The 23,660-nt window shown below is 43.7% G+C and overlaps 1 protein-coding gene across 4 annotated transcripts in view; it reads left to right on the top strand.

Annotated features, from left to right (window-relative positions):
• The window catches only part of STAU2 (staufen double-stranded RNA binding protein 2), a 410,885-nt gene that overhangs the window by 43,087 nt on the left and 344,138 nt on the right, over window positions 1-23,660 (top strand). For 2 of the 4 annotated variants that reach the window (XM_056522155.1, XM_056522157.1), the window contains 3 exons: window positions 1,018-1,177; window positions 1,390-1,443; window positions 16,216-16,351. In XM_056522155.1, the coding sequence (XP_056378130.1) occupies window positions 1,018-1,177; window positions 1,390-1,443; window positions 16,216-16,351 (350 nt within the window). The remainder of the gene's footprint in view (window positions 1-1,017; window positions 1,178-1,389; window positions 1,444-16,215; window positions 16,352-23,660) is intronic. The other 2 variants (XM_056522158.1, XM_056522156.1) reach the window with 1 other exon arrangement.

Here is a 23,660-nt window from a genome sequence, read left to right as displayed (position 1 = left end):
GTACTGGGAAATACAGTACATTGTGCTGTACTGGGAAATAAATCTCTAAACCACCACTTAGTCAACCACCCTACCTCCAACAAATGCAGTAAATATTACTGCCATACTATGACCAGATAACATGCCATACCATAACTGAACATTACCATTAATTACTTCATAACTGAATAACACAATTAGTAACTGAATACTACTGGGAATTACACATGGGAAAGACATGGAAGTTGCCAAAGTTATCTCCATACAGACGCTTAATACAATGATCTGCAGCTTGGACTGATCATATTGACGTATATAGTGGAGATAAAAATAATCTACACAGCCGTGTTAACAAAGGATTGGTTTAAAGGTATGGACACTTATGCAACCAGGTTATAGTGTGTTGTTTTTTTCTTTCCCCCTCAAAGATTTATTGGTTTAGCAATTGAATTGTTCATGTTATAGGTCACAATAAAGGTGGAAAAAGTTCTGACATGAGTTATTAACTTCACAAAAACTTGCCATTTTAACAGTGGTGTGTAGACTCTATCTATCTGTCATGTGTAAACAATCGGTCTGCTGTGGTTTGGAGATTACAACTTATGGTTTTGTGTTGATACCGCTGCCTCCATCTCCTTACTGTAGAGTATCAAATTCTGGTGGACCACGGTTTTAGGTCCGGTGGAAAACCACATACGGGGCAAAAATGAGCCCAGCTTTACAGAGCAGGGTGCTGGCTGGTCAGTGAGAGGCTAATCTTCATTGGACCGAAGGGGTAATGTTTCTCCTAATTGATTAAATTAGTACTGCAGCAATAGACAACTTATCCCCTATCCACTGGATAAGGGATAAGTTTTGTTCGCTGCAGATGTCCTTTTAAGCCTAACACAAAAATGTCTGTCCATAGCCACCAATCAGCTCGTTTATTTTACCAGATCAAATTGAGAAATGAAAGCTTTGTTGCTATTTAGGGCATTTTGTTCTATGATAAATCTGTTTGTCATGTGTTACATGTTTTTTTCTTTTCTCTTTTCCAAGTTATTTACTGTTCAGCTCACACTAGGCGATCAATCATGGGATGCCGAGAGCACTAGCATAAAGAAGGCGCAACATGCTGCAGCGAGTCTAGCACTATCTGAGACCAAGCTCCCTAAACCTGCTGCCAGACAGGCAAAAAACATTATCAACAATAACCCAAGTGAGTATGTCTTGACTTGCTGTAGAAAGTTTTGTCCATCGATACATTAAACCGGAAACATACTTGAAGGGGCTTAGAGTAAATGTATCCATTGGATGCAGCCATATTGTGGCCTGACCAATACGTAGTTGAAGAAATAGTTGAAGAATATAAAGCTTATTCTAACATTCAGTAAGGATCGATGGTAATTGTTTTTATCTGCCGCTACACAGAAGCTGCTCATCTGCATCGAATTAAATATTCTCCAGCAAGACTCTCTGCTAAAGGTAAATAGAACTTGCTATAGTACATGTGAATAGTATCTAAGAACAAACTGGATTTCTATTGTTTGAATTTTCCCAGAGAACAGCAGAAAATGGCTAGAAGCAAAATTGGTAAATTGTACCTGGCACCCCTGCTGATTAGCTGTTTGGGTGAATGGCAGTGCCAGAAGTCTTGTTTCCATACCTTGTGTACTGTTTGTTGAGCTGCAGCAACCCAACACTAGGGATCGACCGATATCGTTTTTTTTAGGGCCGATACCGATAATCGGTGGAGGTTAATGCCGATAGCCGATAACTTCCGGTATAAGTTATCGGCTATTTATCCCCCCGCGACACCGCTGCAGATCATTGATTTTAAGCGGGCGCTTTAAATCAATGCACTGCAGTGGCTTTTGCGGTGCCATAGGCCTGCCACCGCTCACCCCCCCGACCCACCGCACCGCGACCGCCCCCCCCCAACCTGCCGCATCGCCCCGGCCCCATTGCCTCCCCCATCCCCGGTTTTATAATTACCTGTTCCCGGGGTCCACTCTACATCTGGCTCCGGTGGTGTCCTCCTGAACTTTCACTGTGCACACTGACGGTGACGTCACGTCGCACACGTCACGTCACTGCGCACAGCGTAACGCTGGACGCAGCAGGAGCAAGAAGTAGCGTGGGCCCCGGGAACAGGTAATTATAAAACCGGGGATGGGGGAGGCAATGGGGCCGGGGCGGTGCGGTGGGGGGTGCGACGCGGTGCGGTGGGAGGGGGGGGGTGGTTAGGCGGTCGCGGTGCGGTGGAGGCGGTGCGGGGCATTATCGGCTTATCGGCAAGGTAATTGCCGATACCGATACTGCCCAAAATCGTCATTATCGGCCGATAATATCGGCCATACCGATAATCGGTCGATCCCTACCCAACACGTCCCCTACACAACATACAGATCTTCGGCTCTGCACACAGTGTTTACATTTGGTGTCTGTGGCTCCGGCACAGCAAATTGTCGTAGCTGCCAGTTCTTTGCACCCTGCCAATCAGCTATTGATTGCCTATCCCGGAGCATCAATCAACTTTTCCTAGAATTATCCTTTAAGAATCCAAAAATATAATTCACTGGTGATTTTTGTTTTTATAGATAAATGTGGTGTTTAAAGGGAACCATGCACTTGATTCTACCCTTTATAACTGGTAAAATAAGGTTTCTTACCAGGTCCTGATGTCCTCAAGCCCCTCCTCTATAATGTTGAAAAGTAGTTTTAAAACAGTCTCGTGCTTGAGATAGTCACAGTGTTGCGGGCTCTAATGATGCCTATTCAAGCATGATTGACAGTGCGGGCATGGCCTGACCTCACTACTCTGCTTCCTCTGCTCACTGAATTCTCCTGAGCCCAGAAGCATCTTCATGCCCAGGGATATCGCTGCTTTTGGGCATGTGCAATACTTCAGTCTGAAGAGGGAACATAGGGTGTGCCCTTGCTGTCAATCAATAGTGGGTGGTCCTACTGAGTGATAGTCCGCTCTCTATATGCACTCATTTACACAGATAGCTGTCAATCACAGAATAGGACAATCCAATTTACTGTTCTATATGAATCAACAATGTTTTATATTGAATCTTTTGCTATAAAGATATGCATTAATCTGCTCCACTCCACTTGCCCTATAGCATACTGCCTCCAGATTGTACTGCATTTTTTAGTGTGGCAGATGTCCCTTTTCATAATTTTTTTTTGTCCTGATGGGATATAAATGAGTACTATGGTGCAGGAAGCTTTATCCCCTATCCAAAGGATAGGTGATAAGTGTCTGATTGCAGGGGGTCTGTTCTCCTGCACGGTGCTTTCATTGGCTTTCCCCATGAACGGAGCGGTGTCCAGCCCTGCATGAAGTAGAGACCGACACGCCCCCTCCTTGCATCTCCATAGGAGAGCCGAAGATAAAGAGTTTGTGTATCTCCGGCTCTTCCATAGAGGTACATGGATATATACCACTGCTTCTTGCTGGGGGTCCACAGTCTCCTTGCACAGAGCCGAGATTGCTCCGTGCCCGAGGAGAGCTAGGTGCCGTGGAGGGGACCATGAGGGGGAGGGGAAATTAGGTGGCACCCCCCGGATCCGATACTTATCCCCTATCCTTTGGTTAGTGGATAAATTGTCCTGAGCTGCAGTACTCCTTTTAACCAGTTCTCGCATTTTCAGGTACATGTACGTGGTGATTAGGGATGACTTCCTGCAACACCCACCTGTACCTGATGATATTTAACTGTGACAGTTTATTGAGCTCGGCTGTGCTGCTGAACCGAGCATCCCTGCACAGCCGAGCATCCCCGAAGCCGACCAGGGACCAATCGCAGGGTCCCCGGCCGGCAATTGCTCTTATTGGTCAGTCAGTACTGACAAACCAATAGGATTGATATTTGGAGGTGTCTCCTCCTTCCCCCTATCCTCCTTTGCTTCACACAGTGAAGCAATCAAAGGAGGGGGGGCCCCATCTGAGGAATCCGGCTGCAGCACTCCGGAACGGAGCTGGCATAATTTAGTGGAGTACAGATGTGTACGCCGCTGAATTATGTAAATTATAGGAAAAGAAAAAATTAGTGTAAAAAAAAAAAATAAAAAGTGAAAAAGTAAGTAAATATATCATAATATATTATACACCCACAAATAGCCCCCCCCCCTCCCCGAAAAAAAATAAAATAAAAAAAATAAAACATTAACATATCCCGCAATAAGAGTCCTAACACAATTGTCGGTGAAAAAATAGTTATGGCACACAGAATACGGCAACTTACAAACATGATTTTTTTTTTTTCTTTAAAAAAAAAGTTTTTATGGTATAAATGTACGAAAATATAACTTTGATATTGCCATAATCATATCAACCTGCAGAGTAAAGTTAACATGTCATTTATACAGCATGACGAACGACCTAAAAAATTATTACAAACTGCAGAATAGATTTTATTTATACCACAAGCGTCAACTTGTCTAACAATAATATTTTTGTACCCCAACACCTCTGCAACTTTACATGATGCCAGCAAAATATCCTAAACTAAAGAGGACCCAAAATCAGTAGCCAGGACCCATGGCTAATGCCGGACATCGCCATTCAGGCACATGTCCGGCATTAACTCTTTAGATGTGGCGATCAAAATTGATTGCCGCATCTAAAGTGAAAGCTTCCCGGCAGCTCAGTTGGGCTGATCAGGACCACCGCAAAGAAAGCGCGGGGTCTCGATCAGCCAGGACGCACGAGGAAGGTGCCTTACCTGCCTCCCCAGCATCCGATCACTGAATGGCTACTCCAGACAGGAGCAGTCAAGCGACGATCACACTGATCAATGCTATGCAATGTCATAGCATTGAACAGTGTAATAGATCAGTGTAATGCATGTTATAGTCCCCTATGGGGGTTATAACAGTGCAAAAAAAAAAAGTTAATAAAGATGATTTAACCCCTTCCCTAATAAAAGTTTGAATCACCCCCTTTTCCCATGTAAAAACAAATAAACATATGTGGTATTGCTGCATGCATAAATGTCCAAACTATACAAAAATATATTGTTACCGTATTTATCGGCGTATAACACGCACTTTTTAGGCTAAAATTTTTAGCCTAAAGTCTGTGTGCGTGTTATACGCCGATACACCCCCAGGAAAGGCAGAGGGAGAGAGGCCGTCGCTGCCCGCTTCTCTCCCCCTGCCTTTCCTGGGGTCTAGAGCGCTGCTGTCGGCCCTTTTCACCCCCTGGTGATCGGCGCCGCTGCCCGTTCTGTCCCCCTAACTATCGGTGCCGGCGCCGATAGCCAGGGGGAGAGAAGCGGCGCCGACAGCCAGGGGGAGAGAAGGGGCAGCGGCACCCATTGCCGGCACGGCTGCCCCGTTGCCTCCCCCCATCCCCGGTGGCATAATTACCTGAGTCGGGTCCGCGCTGCTCCAGGCCTCCGTCGTGCGTCCCCTGCGTCGTTGCTATGCACTGAACGGCGCGGCGCATGACGTCAGAGCGCCGCGCCGTGCATAGCAACGACGCTGGGGACGCACGACGGAGGCCTGGAGCAGCGCGGACCCGACTCAGGTAATTATGCCACCGGGGATGGGGGGAGGCAACGGGGCAGCGGCGCCGGCAATGGGTGCCGCTGCCCCTTCTCTCCCCCTGGCTGTCGGCGCCGCTTCTCTCCCCCTGGCTATCGGCGCCGGCAATGATAGTTAGGGGGACAGAACGGGCAGCGGCGCCAATAACCAGGGGGTGAAAAGGGCCGACAGCAGCGCTCTAGACCCCAGGAAAGGCAGGGAGAGAGAAGCGGGCAGCGACGGCCTCTCTCCCCCTGCCTTTCCTGGGGGTATATCGGGGTATACACGCGCACACACGCACCCTCATTTTATCATGGATATTTGGGTAAAAAACTTTTTTTTACCCAAATATCCTTGGTAAAATGAGGGTGCGTGTTATAGGCCGGTGCGTGGTATACCCCGATAAATACGGTAATTAAACCGCATGGTCAATGGCATACGCGCTTAAAGTCCAAAATATCGTGTTTTTGCTCACTTTTTATACTATAAAAGAAATGAATAAAAAGCGATCAAAAAGTCTGATCAAAACAAAAATGGTACCGATAAAAACTTCAGAATACGGCACAAAAAATTAGCCCTTGTACCGCCCCGTACGTGGAAAAATAGTTATAGAGGTCAGAAGATGACAATTTTAATCGTATTAATTTTCGTGCATGTAGTTATGATTTTTTCCAGAAGTACGACAAAATCAAACCTATATAAGTAGGGGATCATTTTAATCATATGGACCTACAGAATAAAGATATGGTGTCATTTTTACCAAACAATGCACTGTGTAGAAACTGACCCCCCCCCCCCCCCCCACCCCCAAATTTGCAAAATGGCTTTCTTTCTTCAGTTTTGTCGCACAATGATATATATATATATATATATATATATATAATATAATATATTTTTTGTTTTGCCGTAGATTTTGGGGTAAAATGATTGATGTCATTACAAAGTAGAATTGGTGGTGCAAAATTTAAGCCATCATATGGATATTTAGGTGCAAAGTGGAAAGGGTTTATGATTTTTAGGGAGGAAAAAACGAAAGTGCAAAAAATTGAAAATTGCTATCTCCTTAAGGGGTTAATGTCATTCTGACTACTTTAAGAGGTGCAGTTTTGTGAGGGAGAAAAAACTGAAAACGGGGTGCTTCCTTTTGTATCGTATATCAACCTGGTGTGAGCCCTCCAACACACCTAAGTGATATACTAACCTTTCTAGTACCCTGATATACGGCTCTTGCATGTCAAAATATCCTGGTAGTATGTGGTGAGACAAGGTCAGAGTAGATGTGAGCTGCTGCACTCAGGCCAGTACGGAACTCCCTTAGGGAACCACTAGATATGCACAGGAAATAGGAAGGAAAAAACTTGTCTGGGAGTTGCTGCTTAAGGTAGATCAGATTGAAGACACAGGCCAGCACAGGAAAAATATTTTATTTCTGGCAATTGGGACAATGCATTTTGGCACGCTAACAGTGCCTTCCTCAGGTCCAACAATATAGCTATAAAAATAAGCAAAAGGACATGCACAATGCAATGACTGCTTGCATTGTGCATGTCCATTTACTTATTTTTATAGCTATATTGTTGGACCTGAGGAAGGCACTGTTAGCGTGCCAAAATGCGTTGTCCCAATTGCCAGAAATAAAATATAATTTTTCCTCTGCAGGCCTGTGTCTTCAATCTGTGATCTACTTTGAGCAGCGCCTCCCAGACAGTTTTTTTCTTTCCTATTTATGGTTTTTAAAATGGGGTGATTTATTGGGCTATCCAACATACAGGCCCCTCAATTCCTCTTCAGAACTAAACTTGCCCCTGAAAAATCAAATTTTGAAATTTTCTTGAAAATCTGGAAAATTGCTGCTGAATAGTGATGAGCGAAGTTACAGTGATTCAATTCATCATGAACTTCTCGGCTCAGCAGTTGCTGACTTTAGCCTGCATAAACTAGTTCAGCTTTCAGGTGCTCCGGTCCCCTGGAAAAGATGGATACAGTCCTAGGAGAGAGTCTCCAGCCCACCGGAGCACCTGAAAGCTGAACTCTTTTATGCAGGCTAAAGTCAGCAACTGCTGAGCCGATAAGTTTGTGACGTATCGAATCACTGTATCTTTGCTCATCTCTACTGCTAAACTTATAAACTTTCTAACATTCTCATGAAGTAAAAGAATGTTTATCAAATGATGGGAACATAGAGTAGACATATTGTAGATGTGAATTAATTATTAATTTGGTGAGGCATGACTATTTGTCGTACAAGCAGAAAATGTAAAATCTAGAAAAAATGCAAATTTTTCATTTTTCCCAAAAAATGCTGAATATATCAAAGTACAATATGTCACAAAAAACTATTTCAGATTCGCTTTATTAGTAAAAGCGTTCCAAAGTTATTACTAAATAAGAAGATTTTTAAAATTTGCCTTGGTCATTAAAGGGGTAGTCCAGGCAAAACCTTTATATATATATATATATATAATCAACTGGCTCCGGAAAGTTAAACAGATTTGTAAATTACTTCTATTAAAAAATCTTAATCCTTCCAATAGTTATAAGCTTCTGAAGTTTTCTGTCTAACTTCTCAATGATGATGTCACGTCCCGGGAGCTGTGCATGATGGGAGAATATCCCCATAGGAACTGCACAGCTCCCGTGACGTGAGTCATCAGAGAGCAGTTAGACAGAAAACAACAACTCAACTTCAGAAGGAAGACTATTGGAAGGATTAAGATTTTTTAATAGAAATAATTTACAAATCTGTTTAACTTTCTGGAGCCAGTTGATATATATATAAAAAAGTTTTGGCCTGGAATACCGCTTTAACCCCTTCATGACCCAGCCCATTTTCACCTTCATGACCTGAGCATTTTTTGAAAATCTGACCACTGTCACTTTAAACATTAATAACTCTGGAATGCTTTTACTTATCATTCTGATTCAGAGATTGTTTTTTCGTGACATATTCTACTTTATGTTATTGGTAAAATTTCACTGATATTTGTATCCTTTCTTGGTAAAAAAATCTAAAAATGTCATGAAAATTTAGAAAATTTAGCATTTTTCTAACTTTGAAAGTCTCTGCTTGAAAGGAAAATGGATATTCCAAATAAATTACATATTGATTCACATATACAATATGTCTACTTTGTGTTTGCATAAAAAAATTGACAAGTTTTTACTTTTGGAGGGCACCAGAGGGCTTCAAAGTTCCGCAGCAATTTTCCAATTTTTCTCAAGATTTTCAAAATCGTAATTTTTCAGGGCCCAGTTCAGGTTGGAAGTGGATTTTAAGGGTCTTCATATTAGAAATATCCCATAAATGACCCCATTATAAAAACTGCACCCCCCAAAGTATTCAAAATGACATTCAGTAATGACATTCATGCAGAGGTTCACAGCAAGTTTGCCGCTGGAAGTTTGAGCTGCAGCGCAAAATTTGCGCCATCTCAAACTTGCAGCACTCACTGTAAACCTCCGCCCATGTGAGTGTACCCTGTACGTTCACATTGGGGGGAGGGGGCAAACATCCAGCTGTTGCAAACTCCGAGCATGCCCTTTGGCTGTCCGTGCATGCTGGGAGTTGTAGTTTTGCAACAGCTGGAGGAACACTGGTTTGGAAACACTAAGTTAAGTAATAAACTTTCAAGTGTTTTGCAACCAAACTTAGTGTTTCCAAACCAGTGTGCCTCCAGCTGTTGCAAAACTACAACTCCCAGCATGCATGGTCTGTCAGTGCATACTGGGAGTTATAGTTTTGCAACAATTGCAACAGCTGGAGGCACTATGGTAGGAAACGGACAATGTTTCCCAACTAGTGTGCCTCCAGTTGTTGCAAAACTACAACTCCCAGCATGCCCAGACTGCCCAGGCATGCTGGAAGTTGTAGTTCGGCAATATCTGAAGGATCAGATGTTGCCGAACTACAACTTCCAGCATGCTTGGGCAGTCTGGGCATGCTGGGAGTTGTAGTTTTGCAACATCTGGAGGTCCACAGTTTGGAGACCACTGTATAATGGTCTCCAATCTGTGCTCTTCCAGATGTTAGAGAACTACAACTTCCAGCATGCCTGGACAGACTGAGCATGCTGAGATTTGTAGATTTGCAACATCTGGAAGAGCACAGATTGGAGACCATTATACAGTGGTCTCCAAACTGTGGGCCTCCAGATGTTGCAAAACTACAACTCCCAGCATGCCCAGAAAGCCAAAGGCTGTCTGGGCATGCTGGGAGTTGCAGTTTTGAAACTCTCAGAGGCAGCAGTGAGATCGCTTTACGGCGATCTCACTGCTGCCAATGAAGATGCCGCACTGCTGCCGGAAACTCACCTCCGGGACACAGCGCAGCCGGGACCGCATGGAGGACGCCGGGACCGCTCGGGACGCCGCATGGACGGGTAAGTGACGCCGGGGGACGGGTCAGGGACACTTAGCAGAGCGGTGTGTGTCCCGATCCCCGTGATCGGGACTCACACACCGCGCTGCTATCAGCTAGTCAGATTTGACCAGCTGATAGCAGCGATCGCTGGGGGGGGGGATGAAACCCCCCATGGTCGCAAGGTAAGATGGCTGGTTATCAGTGATAGCCACCATCTTTCCGGGCGCTGCGGGATGCCGCGAGTAGCGGCAGTAATGTTCATGACGTACCTGTATGTCATGGGTCGGGAACACCTTGCCACCCATGACGTACAGGTATGTCATAGGTCGGGAAGGGGTTAAGGTCAAAACAGGCTAAGGAATAAAAGGGGCAAAACACCATAAAAACTGCAAGTTTACACTGAACTAAAAAAAAAGCAAGTCAAACTAACTTGTTACATATAAAGAAATATAAACATTGGCTTTTAAAAATGCACTTTTCATGCATTATAAAATGACATAAAATAACACTGTTTTAAGTGTTGTCTACAAATTGCAACATTATTTAGAAAAAAAAACCTCTGACCTTGGGAACATCTGGCACGGAAATTCCTTTTGTGTGCACAGAGCAGAATCCTGTTGAAAACAACTGGACTCTGCTGCTTTGTAATCTCTGGCGGAATTCCGCATGGAGATTCCAGATGTGTGAACATGGCCTAGCTGTTTAAAACCAGTCTCCAGCTTGTGACCCAGCGTAATGTGATTCTATCACACTGGGTCTACTGCTGAAGATGGGTTGTGCAAGACGCGGGGGAATGGCACCTCCATTCAGGAGCCAAATTCAAAATGAAGGTACTTTAAAGAGAGCATGTTTTTCATCCTGTAGAATATATTTGTGCGTATACTTTATATATTTTTAGTATACTTACCTTGCCACTAAACAGTTAACATCAGGGTAGAGGTCTATGTGAGGAGAAAGATACTAAAGCCTTATTCACACTTGTATAATACAGATGTCTATTAATTTTTTTCTTTTTTTAACCACTTCCAGACCCCCTCCTTATTCTTACACATTTTCAGTTTTTTTTAGTACATGCAGATTTAAAAGCTGTGAAGTGCCTTTTCATTTAGTTATGCAAGTTATGCAAATAATATATATATTTTTTTCTCTGTAATAAGTCAGACTTTTATTTTTTGTAATTTTTTATCCCAGTTAATTTTTAATTTGGGAGAAAAATTTAAAAAAATTAAATAGGTGTCTGATTTCTTTAACATTTGCAAAACATTTTCAATTTATATATCGATCTAGCTATATCTTCAAATTACATACATACCTATATTAGCACCTTTGCTTTGCATATTTTCTTCCCCCCCAGAAGATTATAAAATACCTTTTTGGGGGCCATCCTCTCACTAAAATAAAATTTTATTATTGCAGATTTCCCCTGTTACTGGGGCTTACATCGTAGCCCCAGTTACGGGGGTAATACTGCCCTCTGACATTGTCAGCAGAGCTGATCTGTATCCTTTAGGACCCAGCAGCTCCTTCAGATACCCCACATTGGGGATCACATGATCATCTGGCGAGTGCTTATATAGAGTGCTGTGTATTCAGGAATCGGGAAGGCAGATACGGTCCCCGCCTTCTCTGTGGAGCCTGTTGTCACTCCGATATTGAAGTGGCATGGAATTTGACAGTGCACCATTAATTGCTGAAGGTACAGTGTCGGCACTTGCGTCGTTTGAGGTGCACGAGGATGAGTCAAAGCATAATAAAGAAGGACCAGGCTTTATCAATTGATTGCAGAGCACACAGATCAATGGGGTTTTATGGAACCACATTGATCTGCATGAGGAATCAAATGATTGTCCGAACTATAAAAATATATCATTAATTAAACCGCAGGGTCAATGGTGTATGCGCAAAAAAAAAATCAAAAGTCCAAAATAGCGTATTTTTGCTCACTTTTTATACCATAAAAAAAGAATAAAAAGCGATCAAAAAGTCCGATAAAAACAAATATGGTACCGATAAAAACTTCAGATCACAGCGCAAAATATGATCCCTCATACCGCCCCGTGCGGGGGAAAAAAAAAAAATGTATAGGAGTCAGAAGAGGACAAATTTAAATGTATTCATTTTCGTGCATGTAGTTATGATTTTTTTTCCCAGAATTACGACAAAATCAAACCTATATAAGTAGGGTATCAATTTAATCGTATGGAGCTACAGAATAAAGATAGCATTTTTACCGAAAAATGTACTGCGTAGAAACGGAAGTCCCCAAAATTTACAAAATGGTGTTTTTTGTTCAACTTTTATCGTACAATGATTATTTTTTTTTCGTTTCGCTGTAGATTTTTGGGTAAAATGACTGATGTCATTACAAAGTAGAGGAATTGGTGGCACAAAAACAAGCCATCATATGGTTTTTTAGGTGCAAAATTGAAAGGGTTATGATTTTTAAAAGGTAAGGAGGAAAAAAGGATAGTGGAAAAATGCTTGGTCCTTAATGGGTTAATTTCTGAAAAGGCCTCTGAAAAATGAAAGAAGTTATCTGATTGGTTGCTATGGGCAGCTGATCAACTTACCACTGGACAGGTTTTGATAAATCTCCCCCAATGTTCCTTCTTTGCATAGATCACATGTGCGTTTTGTTATTTTATGTATTTTTCTAAAACATTCCAAGAACAAAAAAAAGAAAATTGTTACCAGAGCACAAATAAGGATGTAAAATGGGCAATCAAAACGCAATGTGGAAACATAAATGCAACAAATTAGAGGAAAATAGAGCAGTATCTGAACTTTAGTATATTTTCCACGAGTTTGTGTTACTGACTGTGTTTTTAGCTGTTCATGTAGACCAGTTTTTCCTAATAAATGTGCCTCCAGCTGTTTCAAAACTAGAACTCCCAGCATGCCCATCTAAGGCTGTCTGGGCATGCTGTGAGTTGTAGTCTTGCTGGAAACACACTGGTTGGGAAACACTGACGTATCCATTAGGTTCTGACTAGGTCACTGATGCCTACAGCAATAAGGATTCTACAGATTATGGTGAGATTTATCAAAACCTGTCCAGAGGAAAAGTTACTGAGTTTCCAGTAGCAACCAATCAGATCACTTCTTTCATTTTGCAGAGGACTTTTTAAAAAATGAAAGAAGCGATCTGATTGGTTGCTATGGGCATCTCGGCAACTTTTCCTCTGGACAGGTTTTGATAAATCTCCCCCATTATGTGTTGGTCTAAATTAGTGATAATTGTCTTACTATTGTCTTCTGGGTATTATGGCTCTATGTAAGTTCTAAGTTGTAGGAAGCTGTAATATGGTACTGGTAGCATTCTTTGGGGCCCCAATTTACATTCATATGCTTCAGATTCCACACACCTTCTGACAGAGAGAGGGGGAGATTTATCAAAACCTGTCCAGAGGAAAAGTTGCCCACAGCAACCAGTCAGATCGCTGCTTTCGTTTTTTAAAAGGCCTCTGAAAAATGAAAGAAGCGATCTGATTGGTTGCTATGGGCAACTTGGCAATTTTTCCTCTGGACAGGTTTTGATAAATCTCCCTCATAATCTCTAGCATATGGTGTCTGATATGGTGATACACAGTGTACTACAAAACTTTGTGCTGGCATAGAGTAGTGTTTCCTAACCAGGGTGCCTCCAGCTGTTGCAAAGCTACAACTACAAGCCCGGACAGTCTTTGGCGGTTAGGTCGTGCTGGAAGTAGTTGACGTTTTGCAGTAGCTTTAGGCACACTGTTTGGGGAAACACTGTTGTAGATATTAGATTGTCACTAGAACCTGTTAATATGATGTTGCTGTACCTACAAAAATGTAATATCAATTGTCAGCTCTATGCATAATTCTAGTTGTTCCCAATACGATCACCTTTTTTGACAGTATCCTGACACTACTGGTGACGAAACATAATGTGAATGGGGCCTTATAATAGTCTACTATCTTCTGTAGCATATGGAGACTTGAGGATTTAAATAACAGCAGAAAGTTATGATGAAAGGGAAATAATGAGATATATATATATATTTTTTTTATAATAAATTTGAGTAACCGTATTAGTCCAGTGATGCAGATGCAAATCATAAAATGTTGCAGTATCTTGTAATACCTTTTTTATTGGACTAACTGAATTTGTAGAGACAAGATCATAAAATGTTGCAGTATCTACAAAATTCTGTTAGTCCAACAAAAAAGGTATTACTGGATACTGCAACATTTTATGACTTGCATCTATTTTATTTTTAGATATATATATATAAACACACACACACACACACACACACACACACACACACACACTTACACCGTATGTATGTGTTTTGTTTAAATGATTTATTATGGTTTTATAATAGGAAATGCACTTTTTCCAGCTGTTCATTTATATTCACAGGGTGTACAAACGTAGGAAGATGAGCATAAGAGTTTTTACATAACTTAGTACATTTGCTGTGCCTAGTGACCAAGACGCTTCCTCTTTTACTTTACATCCCGCTTCATTATGTATGTTTCTCCTCCTCTGACCTGTGCCCCCACTGGGCATTTGAAGCTTTGCTCATTGTTTCTGCATACAAAAAAAAAAATCAACTTTGCTGTAATTATTCAAGCCACAAAGAGAAGGTCAGCTTTCTTTGCAAGCTTTTGTGACTTTATGATTTGGTTATGTGGCACATATGGCAGATTTTTTTGAGGATGGCTGGGATTCCACTTGCCAGTTTTTTTCTTTTTTGGTAACTTCCCCTGCAGTTTTGGAGCCAAAGCCAGAAGTGGATCCAGCAGGAAAGAGAGGTATAAGTCCTTCCTTTATATATTTTTTTGAATACCCTTCTGGCTTTGGCTCAAAAACTGCAGTTGCAGATATCCAAAACAACTGCCAAGTGGAAACCCAGCATTACGGTGCAGAAGAAGGGTTTGTATGACACTCCATTTAATTCATCAAGCAGTTTTGATTTTAAAATAAAAAAATAAAAAAAAAATACTGACATTTTGCTTAGACATGTCAAAAGTTTTGATCACACAGGGTCTCGGGAGTGAGATCTGCTGCGATTGCTAATTATAAGGGAAGTTCATGGCAGCCCTCACTTACTCCCTCGCTGGCAATCAAATATGACCTTTTTGCTTCTTGTCTGTGCAACGAAAAGGTTGGATTTGGCTTCAGGCCAGGGAGTTGATTGCGTTGTGCACATCCCTGCCTTATAACTAGTGGTGATTGCAGCAGGAGAGGGACTGGTATCAAAACTTTTGACATGCTGGGGCAACATGTAAAAATAAATAAAAAAAAAAAAAAAAAATATATAATTTTTTTTTTTTAACTGCTAGTAACGCATTAAAAAGCTGTGTGTCCTTATTGGTTTGTTTTCAACCTGTGGGATCGCCAAGATTCTGAGCAGAGTGGCCCAGTTGTGTTCCCATTATACGTGTAGTAGTTAAAGGGATTGTCTGAAAAATGTTTCTTACATTTAAAAGTGCTCATATGGCAGTATAATATAAAACCCATCGTGTAACTCACCTGCTGCTGATCCCCCGCCAGTGTCTGCCTGACACTGCTGCTCATTGTTTCCTGTTCATTCTGACACATAGGAAATGTTAGAGGCGGGGCACCGCTGTGGTGAATGATTGTCTTAACACTTCCGATACAGTGGAGATTAGGAAGTACTGAGGATTGGTTCTGGTCGGAATAGTACTGGAAGTAGTTGAGTTTTATATATATATATATATATATATATATATATATATATATATATATATATATATATATATATTTGCTTTTTTTACTGCCATCCAGGCACTTCTAAAGTGAAACATATTATCAGATAACCTTTAACTGTACTTCTTATTTGTCCCCATATCTCACATACCCATTAGGCATGGTGCACACAACTGTATTTCAGCTCTGTAATAGGGCTTTCATAGACCTACCTAAGGCCCTCTTCTGTGAAAGTCTGTATATGAAATTTGAGGCACTCGGTAGTACAGTAAAAATGTACTAAAAAAATCATTCTGCACCAGATGCCATGTGTATAACTCTTTGCCCGAAAAACATAGCTCTGTTTAAATGGCATCTAATGAAGTCTATATGGTAGCACCTGAAGGTTGTATGACTCTATACTAGAGAGCTATAGAAAGGTCCTGTATACAGCTGTGAAGCCTGAAGGAACGTGAGCGGTCATACACAAACACTTGTCTACTAGGGATCAGGCACCTTATTCACATGATAGCTGGGGAGTCCCAGAGGTTGGATCAAATGTTTATAGCATATGAAATAATCAAGTTTTTATTTGTTTATTTCTTTCTTCAGTATATATTAGTTTTACCTTATACTAATATGTAATTACATCATAGTGTCTGTCCTATTCTTACAGGTAGCATAACTCCAACAGTTGAGTTGAATGGTCTTGCAATGAAGCGTGGTGAACCGGCTATCTATAGACCCTTGGATCCCAAACCACTACCAAATCACCGAACGAACTACAACTACAGGGGGATGTACAACCAGAGGTTAGTGTGTGTTAGCCAGATTTTAGAATAGCCATGTTGGTTTTATTTTTGTTAGCCCAAAAGATTATTTTCCAATGGATAATGCTCTACAATCCTGCTACCAGACTACTGTGACTATATTATCTGTTATTGTACAAAGAACCCTTGGCGCTCAACATGTACAAGTAATGCTTATAATTTTATTGGCAATCCAAATAAAGGTGATGTTTCAGTAAGAAGACCTTCATCATACTGGATTGCTGCGGAGTTAAGTAAGCTATGCTATTCTTACTTCTGCAGCAGTCCTGTTTGAAGAAGGTCTTTTGATGGAAACGAGTTACCATTTGTTTGTAGTAATTTGGTCATAACATTTGGCTTATAATGATCTGAGGCAATGCTAAAATAAATTAAAAAATGTTTTCCACAAGTTATCAATTTCCTCAAGTCAGTGTTTAAGAATACCCATCTGTAGACAGCTGTTTTTGGAGTCATAGCACCTTGCCGGTACAAAAACACTTGCTGGCTGACTGTAGAGAGGCCTGCCGTTGTGGGAACAAAGGAGGACGCTAATGCAAAAAGAAATGGGTAATCTTTTCTTCTTGGGAGTTTTCTGGTTTGCCCTTCATCCCCAGTCCAATTTGAAGACCCTAGCTTACTCAGAAAGGTGGCATCAGAATGCTGCTTTGCATATACTTTTTGGCAGGAAATTAACAAACAAAAAAGGTTTCCAGATGTAAACAAACAGTGTTTGGTTGATAATTAAAATGTATAAATAAAATGTAAATTGTAGCTGATTAATGTAAAATACTGGTTTAATAGGTTAAGATATGATAAAAATCAGCATGGGAAACTGGCATCTGAGCAGGGCCCTTGCTACAGATCCAGTTACATAGCATATGTGATACAAATATAACAATGATACAGTGTCAGTTAGGGAAAATAAAATAACATTTTACGGCATTGAAAAAGGGGTACATCCCCAAAACGCGTTTCGCCACCATTTGCCCAGTACTGCCATCTCATTTCTGCCACAACTTGATATACAGTTTGCCTTGTATACATGATTACCTTTCAAGCGCTGCAGTCTCCCTACCAGGAGTTCACGGGCCTGAAATCTCTTACTTCCACACGAGGACACCGGCAACAGAGTCTTTACTGACCAGATCCCGCTGCCCAGACACTGACATCAAGCCAGACACAGATCTGTGTCACCTAGCAGTGGATCCTGCCAGCTTCCTCCTGCAGGACGAGCTCATACTCTGCTCACAGCGACACCTTCACCAGCACGAGCCGATACAATGGCAACCACAGGTAACATTCACCCAGAGGCGGAATGGCAACCTGCGGAGTCATTTACCTCTCTGAAACATCTTCAGAATTGAACTTTTTACTTTTCTACATCTGCTAATCCCAGATTTCTCCAGGGCAGAAAAAATGCCAGACTGTTCCTAATGGAGACAACTACTGGCGATCACATATATCGTTACTCTATTGACGTTTTACTTTCTCAAGGCACTATTGAGCTTTTACAGCTAAGGGGGAATACTGTTTTCTATTTTATTTTTCCATACTGACACTGTCTCATTATGTGTTTTTATACACTTTATTAGTGCTGGGCGTTATGACCAAAAATGTTTATAACGGCATATTTGAAACTTATGGCGGTTCCACAGTATTTGATGGTATTTTTTTTCCACTCATTTCCACGTTACCACCATACTCCTCCCCCCCTCGAATGAATTATCAGCCGCAGTGCACTGGGGAACTAATCATATATGACCCGCAGGCGCTGTCCTGCTTTTCCTCCTCCCCACTGCATGAATGCACCAAGAAGTTCTTATCAGAAGTTCTGCAGCGCCCACGGCCCACTGGCTTTCAGCTCTTGCAGGGGGAGGTGACAGCTTCCGTTCTCCATCCTGCGCCTGTGGCTCACCATTCATTCATTTCATTCATTCATTCATTTCATTCATTCATTCATTTCATTCATTCAAAGCAGGACAGCTCCCGCGGATTATATATGATTAGTTCCCCAGCACATTGCAGCTGATAATTCATTCATTCGAGGAGGGAGGGGCCCAACCGGTATTGCTGTATAGGGAAAAATTTATACCGTACAGAAAAAACATACCAGTATTCGGTATGAATCACCCAGCACTACACTGTATCTCATCTGCTAATTTGTATCACATTGCTATATAACTGGATCTGTAGCAAGGGCCCTGCTCAGATACCAGTTTCCCATGCTGATTTTTATCATATCTTAACCTATTAAACCAGTACTTCTCGAGCGCTTCAGGACCATGGGATACAGGCGTGGGATTTTGCTGCTCTCCGCTAGGAGGCTGAGAAGAGTCGGCTCCTCCCGGCAGGGTATGCCTGCCTCCTGACTCTGAGCAACTCAGTTCTACCTTTGTGTCAGCAGGAGGCAGACACAGGTCTGGAGCTCTCCAGACCTGGTCTTATTTATTTATTTTTAGTTTCAGTGTCTAGTTAGAATTTCTCTCCTTTATTTTTTCTAGCTTGGGGGCGACAGGAGCATGGCGCTGCCTGTTCACCCACTTGCGAGCTAGGGGCACGGTGCATTGTTGAATGGGCCATTAACCCCACCAACCAGTGCCTGGTGGTGTACTCTAGGTCCCGGTCCCCCAATTGCCCGTTTGCCAGGTCAGGCTTAAGGCAGGTGGACCTAGCTGGTCGAAGACTTCAGAGGTGAGTATGTTCTGTGTTCCATGTGGGTGAGTGTGTTTCCTTTCCTCCTCCTCTATAAGGCTCCCTCTATCCTCCACATGGGTCTTTTGTTCCTGGCTGGCACTTGGGTGCTGGAACATATCCGTGTTTCTGGACCATTAGGAGTTAACTCTAGGGTGCGCGCTGTAGGGATCGTAGCTCCCCGCTGTATCTGCTGTGCGGCTCACCATCTTCATCAGTTGCACGGCTCCTGTATCCTGGCTTCTACTCCGCTGGCTGTCTCAGTCCGGGCTGCGGGCGGTGCGCACTTAACTAGAGCCGAGCACTCCACTGCATTCCCGCGGCTCGGGCCTTCCAGCGACACTGCACAGTGGCCTCTCTTGTCCTCCGCGTCGCTTTTTTCTCAGCGCTGTGATCTCGGCTCTGCATGTTCATTCCTGTACTGGTCCGGGCTGCGGGCCCGGCAATCTGGGAGCTCCTCCTCTTGCTCCCGGCAGCCTCTCTCCTGCCAGTGCAGGGGGGCTGGGTTTTCTCTTCCCCCCCCCCCCCCCACCAGTCTTCTCATCCTATGGGGATTGAGTGCGCACTCCCCCTCCTCCTCTGGTACTGGCCCAGTGTGGACCTGGATGCATACAGCCCTGCTCTGCTGCTCATCCCAGATTCCCTGCCAGTCATCCGACTGCTGCAGCTCCAGCTGTTTCTTTGGGACCTGCTTCCCCCCAGACACAGGAATCTGGGTGAGATCTTTCCTTGTCTGTACGGTTGTCTGACTTACTAGTGCCCATTTTCATGTCCGATCCCAGACCCGACTTGGTGGACAGTCTGGTGTCAGCAGTCAATGACACCTTCCATCTACAGGACCGGGGAACTTCTGCCGCAGAAGTATCCTTCCCCTGCGCACCCCTGGTTTTCAGCCTGCACACTGAATTTGACGAGCGGTTAGAGGCGGTTTGGAAGCATCCATACAAGCGCTTCCACGGGACTAAGAAGTTCGAGCTATCTTTCCCTTTCCTCAGGACCTGGTTACAAAGTGGTCTTCTCCCCCTACGGTGGACCCTCCTGTATCTCAACAGTCTAAATCCACTACCCTGCCGCTGTCCGACGCAGATTCCTTTAACCACTTAGGAACCACGGGCGTACAGGTACTTAAGCAGGCATCCTGTGACAATGCCCAGGGGGGTCCTGAGTAACCATACCCCCCCATGTCGGCGATCGCCACAAATTGCCGGTGAATTCGCACGGGCAAATTGCGGCAATTCCGGTCATACGGGTCACATGTGACCCGATGACACTGGCTGTGTACTATACACTGCCAATCACCTCCTGTAGCTAGGGGGAGGTGGCGATCCCGTCCCCTGCAGAAGGGCTGGTATTGGTCGGACCAATAGCAGCCGGCAGAGGAGAGGTTAATTTCCCCTTCCCTCAGCTCTGCTTTCCCACCGTGTTCAGTTAGCAGGGGTAGAGCTGAGAGAGAGAGCCAGGGACCCCCCCCCCCCTCTGCCGAGATCTATGCCCCTCAGGGCTGAAAAACTGTTCTCCTATATCCAGTAGTTTAGGGCGAGTTTTGTCTGCAGGGACAGGTAGGAGTTTAAAAAAAAAAAAAAAAAAAAAGAATTCCTGAAACATGATAGTGACACAGTGGCTGACACTAATACCAGCGTTCATGTCGCTCGTAATAGGAGTCCATCCCCCCAGACAAGCATACCGGAGCCCCCTTCCCGTGAACCTGTCTGGAGACCCACAGAGGGTTATCAGCCACGGATTGATTGGCGACTCAGGAATCCGGATTGACACGCCCGGATAAACTGAAATAGTCTTTTAGTTATTATTTCAGTGAGTACTTTGTCAATCTAATGGTGGAGCAGACATATCTGTACGTCCAACAGTTCATCGCTCACCACCCTGATTCGCTTTTGGCTAGGCCCAATTAATGGTACGCCATCCATGCAGCCAAAATGAAGACATTTTGGGGCCTCGGGTTGCATATGGGCCTGGTCATAAAAACAAGTGTCAGGCAGTACTGGAGCTGGGACGTCCTCTACCAGACCACGCTTTACAGTATGGTCATGGCAGGGTGGTGGTTCGAGGCAATTCCGAAATGCCTCCATTACACTGATAATGCAGCATGTCCCCCCACCCAGAGAGCTTTCGGTAGATGAGTCTCTTATCAGTTTTGAGGGGAGACTCCTCTTCCGCACGAAAATTTTTGTAAAATTTTTGGAAAAATTGGAAAATTGCTGCTGAACTTTAAAGCCCTCTGATGTCTTCCAAAAGGAGAAACAAGTCAACTTCATGATGCAAACCTAAAGTAGACATATTGTATATGTGAATCAATATAAAATTTATTTGGTATGTATATTTTCCTTACAAGCAGAGAGCTTCAAAGTTAGAAAAATGCAAATGCAAAATTTTGAAATGATGCAAGTATCGGCGAAAATTTGCCACTATCTCTGAATTAGATTCATAAGTAAAAGCATCCCATAGTTATTAATGCTTAAAGTGACAGTGGTCAGATATGCAAAAAACGCTCTGGTCCTTGACCCCTTCGTTTTTGCATATTCATTTTTTCCTCATCACCTTCTAAAAATCATAACTCTTTCAATTTTGCACATAAAATTCCATATGATGGCTTATTTTTTGCGCCACCAATTCTACTTTGCAGTGATATTAAAAAAAATGTATTGTACGACAAAATTGAAGAAAAAATTTCATTTTGTAACTTTTGGGGGCTTCCGTTTCTACACAGTGCATTTTTCGGTAAAAATAACACCTTATCTTTATTCTGTAGGTCCATACAGTTAAAATGATACCCTACTTATATAGGTTGGAAATTGTTGTACTTCGGAAAAAAAATCATAACTACATGCAGGAAAATGTATGTGTTAAAAATTCTCATCTTCTAACTACTATAACTTATTGTTACCATTTTTGTATTGATCGGACTTTTTGATCGCATTTTATTCATTTTTTTTCATGATCTAAAAAGTGACCAAAAATGCGCTATTTTGGACTTTTTGCCCGTACGCCATTGACCGTGCGATTTAATTAACGATATATTTTTATAGTTCGGACATTTCCGCACGCGGCGATACCACATACCGTATATCCTGGCGTATAAGACTACTTTTTAACCCCGAATTTTCTTCTGAAAAGTCAGGGGTCGTCTTATACGCCGGGTATTGGGGTCCGGCATAGGAATACTTACGATTATCGTGCCGGCTCCTGTGTGCGGCTGCAGGCGGGGGCCGGCCAGAGCATGTACAAACTAATAACTGTATACTTAAAAACCAGGGTGCCTCCAGCTGTTGTGAAACTACAACTCCCAGCATGCCCGGACCGGCAAAGGCTGTCCGGGCATGCTGGTAGTTGTAGTTTCACAACAGCTGGAGGCACACTGGTTTTTAGTATTCATGAATTAGTTTTTACATGCTCTGGCCGGCCCCCGCCTGCAGCCGCACACAGGAGCCGGCACGATAATCGTAAGTATTCCTATGCCGGACATCCCCGTGTCCCGAAAAATCTTTTCGGGACATAAGGATGTCCGCAGGTCACTTACCATTCCCCGCCCGCCGCGCGTCCTCCTCCGGTCCTCTTGCGGTCTTCCTCCGGTCCTTCTGCGCTTCTCCACCGCTCTATGGTTGTACGCACGGGACGTCAGTGACGTCCCGTGCGTATAACCATAGAGGCGCAGGAGGACCGGAGGAGGACGAGCACGGCCGGGGCCGTGTGAGTGACCGGCGGCACATCATCTACAGTGTTCCGATCACCGCTCCTCTGGTCCCGGGACTGCTGCTATGGTCCATAGGCCATAGCAGTAGATTGTGACCCCGGGCCGGAGGAGCGGTGACCGGAACACTGTGGGGGGCAGTACATAGACATACAGCCTCCAGCCAAACACTCTATATGGCTGGAGGTTGTATGTCTGTGGGGGGAGCTGCCTACTATTGTGGGGGGGGGGGGGGGGAGAGCTGCCTACTATTGTGGGGGGGGGAGCTGCCGACCTAATGTGGGGGGGGAGCTGCCGACCTAATGTGGGGGGGGGGGGGGGGAGCTGCCGACCTAATGTGGGGGGGGGGGGGGAGCTGCCGACCTAATGTGGGGGAGCTGCCGACCTAATGTGGGGGAGCTGCCGACCTAATGTGGGGGGGCTGCCGACCTAATGTGGGGGAACATGCTGCCGACCTAATGTGGGGGAACATGCTGCCGACCTAATGTGGGGGAACATGCTGCCGACCTAATGTGGGGGAACATGCTGCCGACCTAATGTGGGGGAACATGCTGCCGACCTAATGTGGGGGAACATGCTGCCGACCTAATGTGGGGGAACATGCTGCCGACCTAATGTGGGGGAACTATAAGGTACTGTACATAGCGGTAGGAGGGGTAGTCTTATACGGCAAGTATATCCCAAACTCTATATTTTAACTGTAAAAGTTGGGGGTCGTCTTATACGCCGGCATATACGGTATGTTTATTTTTATTTTTTATGGGTGAAGCGTTTATTTTCACTTTCAGACGCGGCGGTCAACTTTTATCGCCGCGTCTGAAGGGTTAATAGCGCGCGGCACAACGATCTGTACCGCGGGCTGTAAGCCCAGGGTCCCGCTTTAAACACCGGGACCGGGCGTAGGGCGTACAGGTA

The sequence above is a fragment of the Hyla sarda genome, chromosome 5 (assembly GCF_029499605.1).
Source record: "Hyla sarda isolate aHylSar1 chromosome 5, aHylSar1.hap1, whole genome shotgun sequence".
In the NCBI taxonomy this organism is placed as follows: domain Eukaryota; kingdom Metazoa; phylum Chordata; class Amphibia; order Anura; family Hylidae; genus Hyla; species Hyla sarda.
This window is presented reverse-complemented; position numbering and strand designations above follow the sequence as displayed.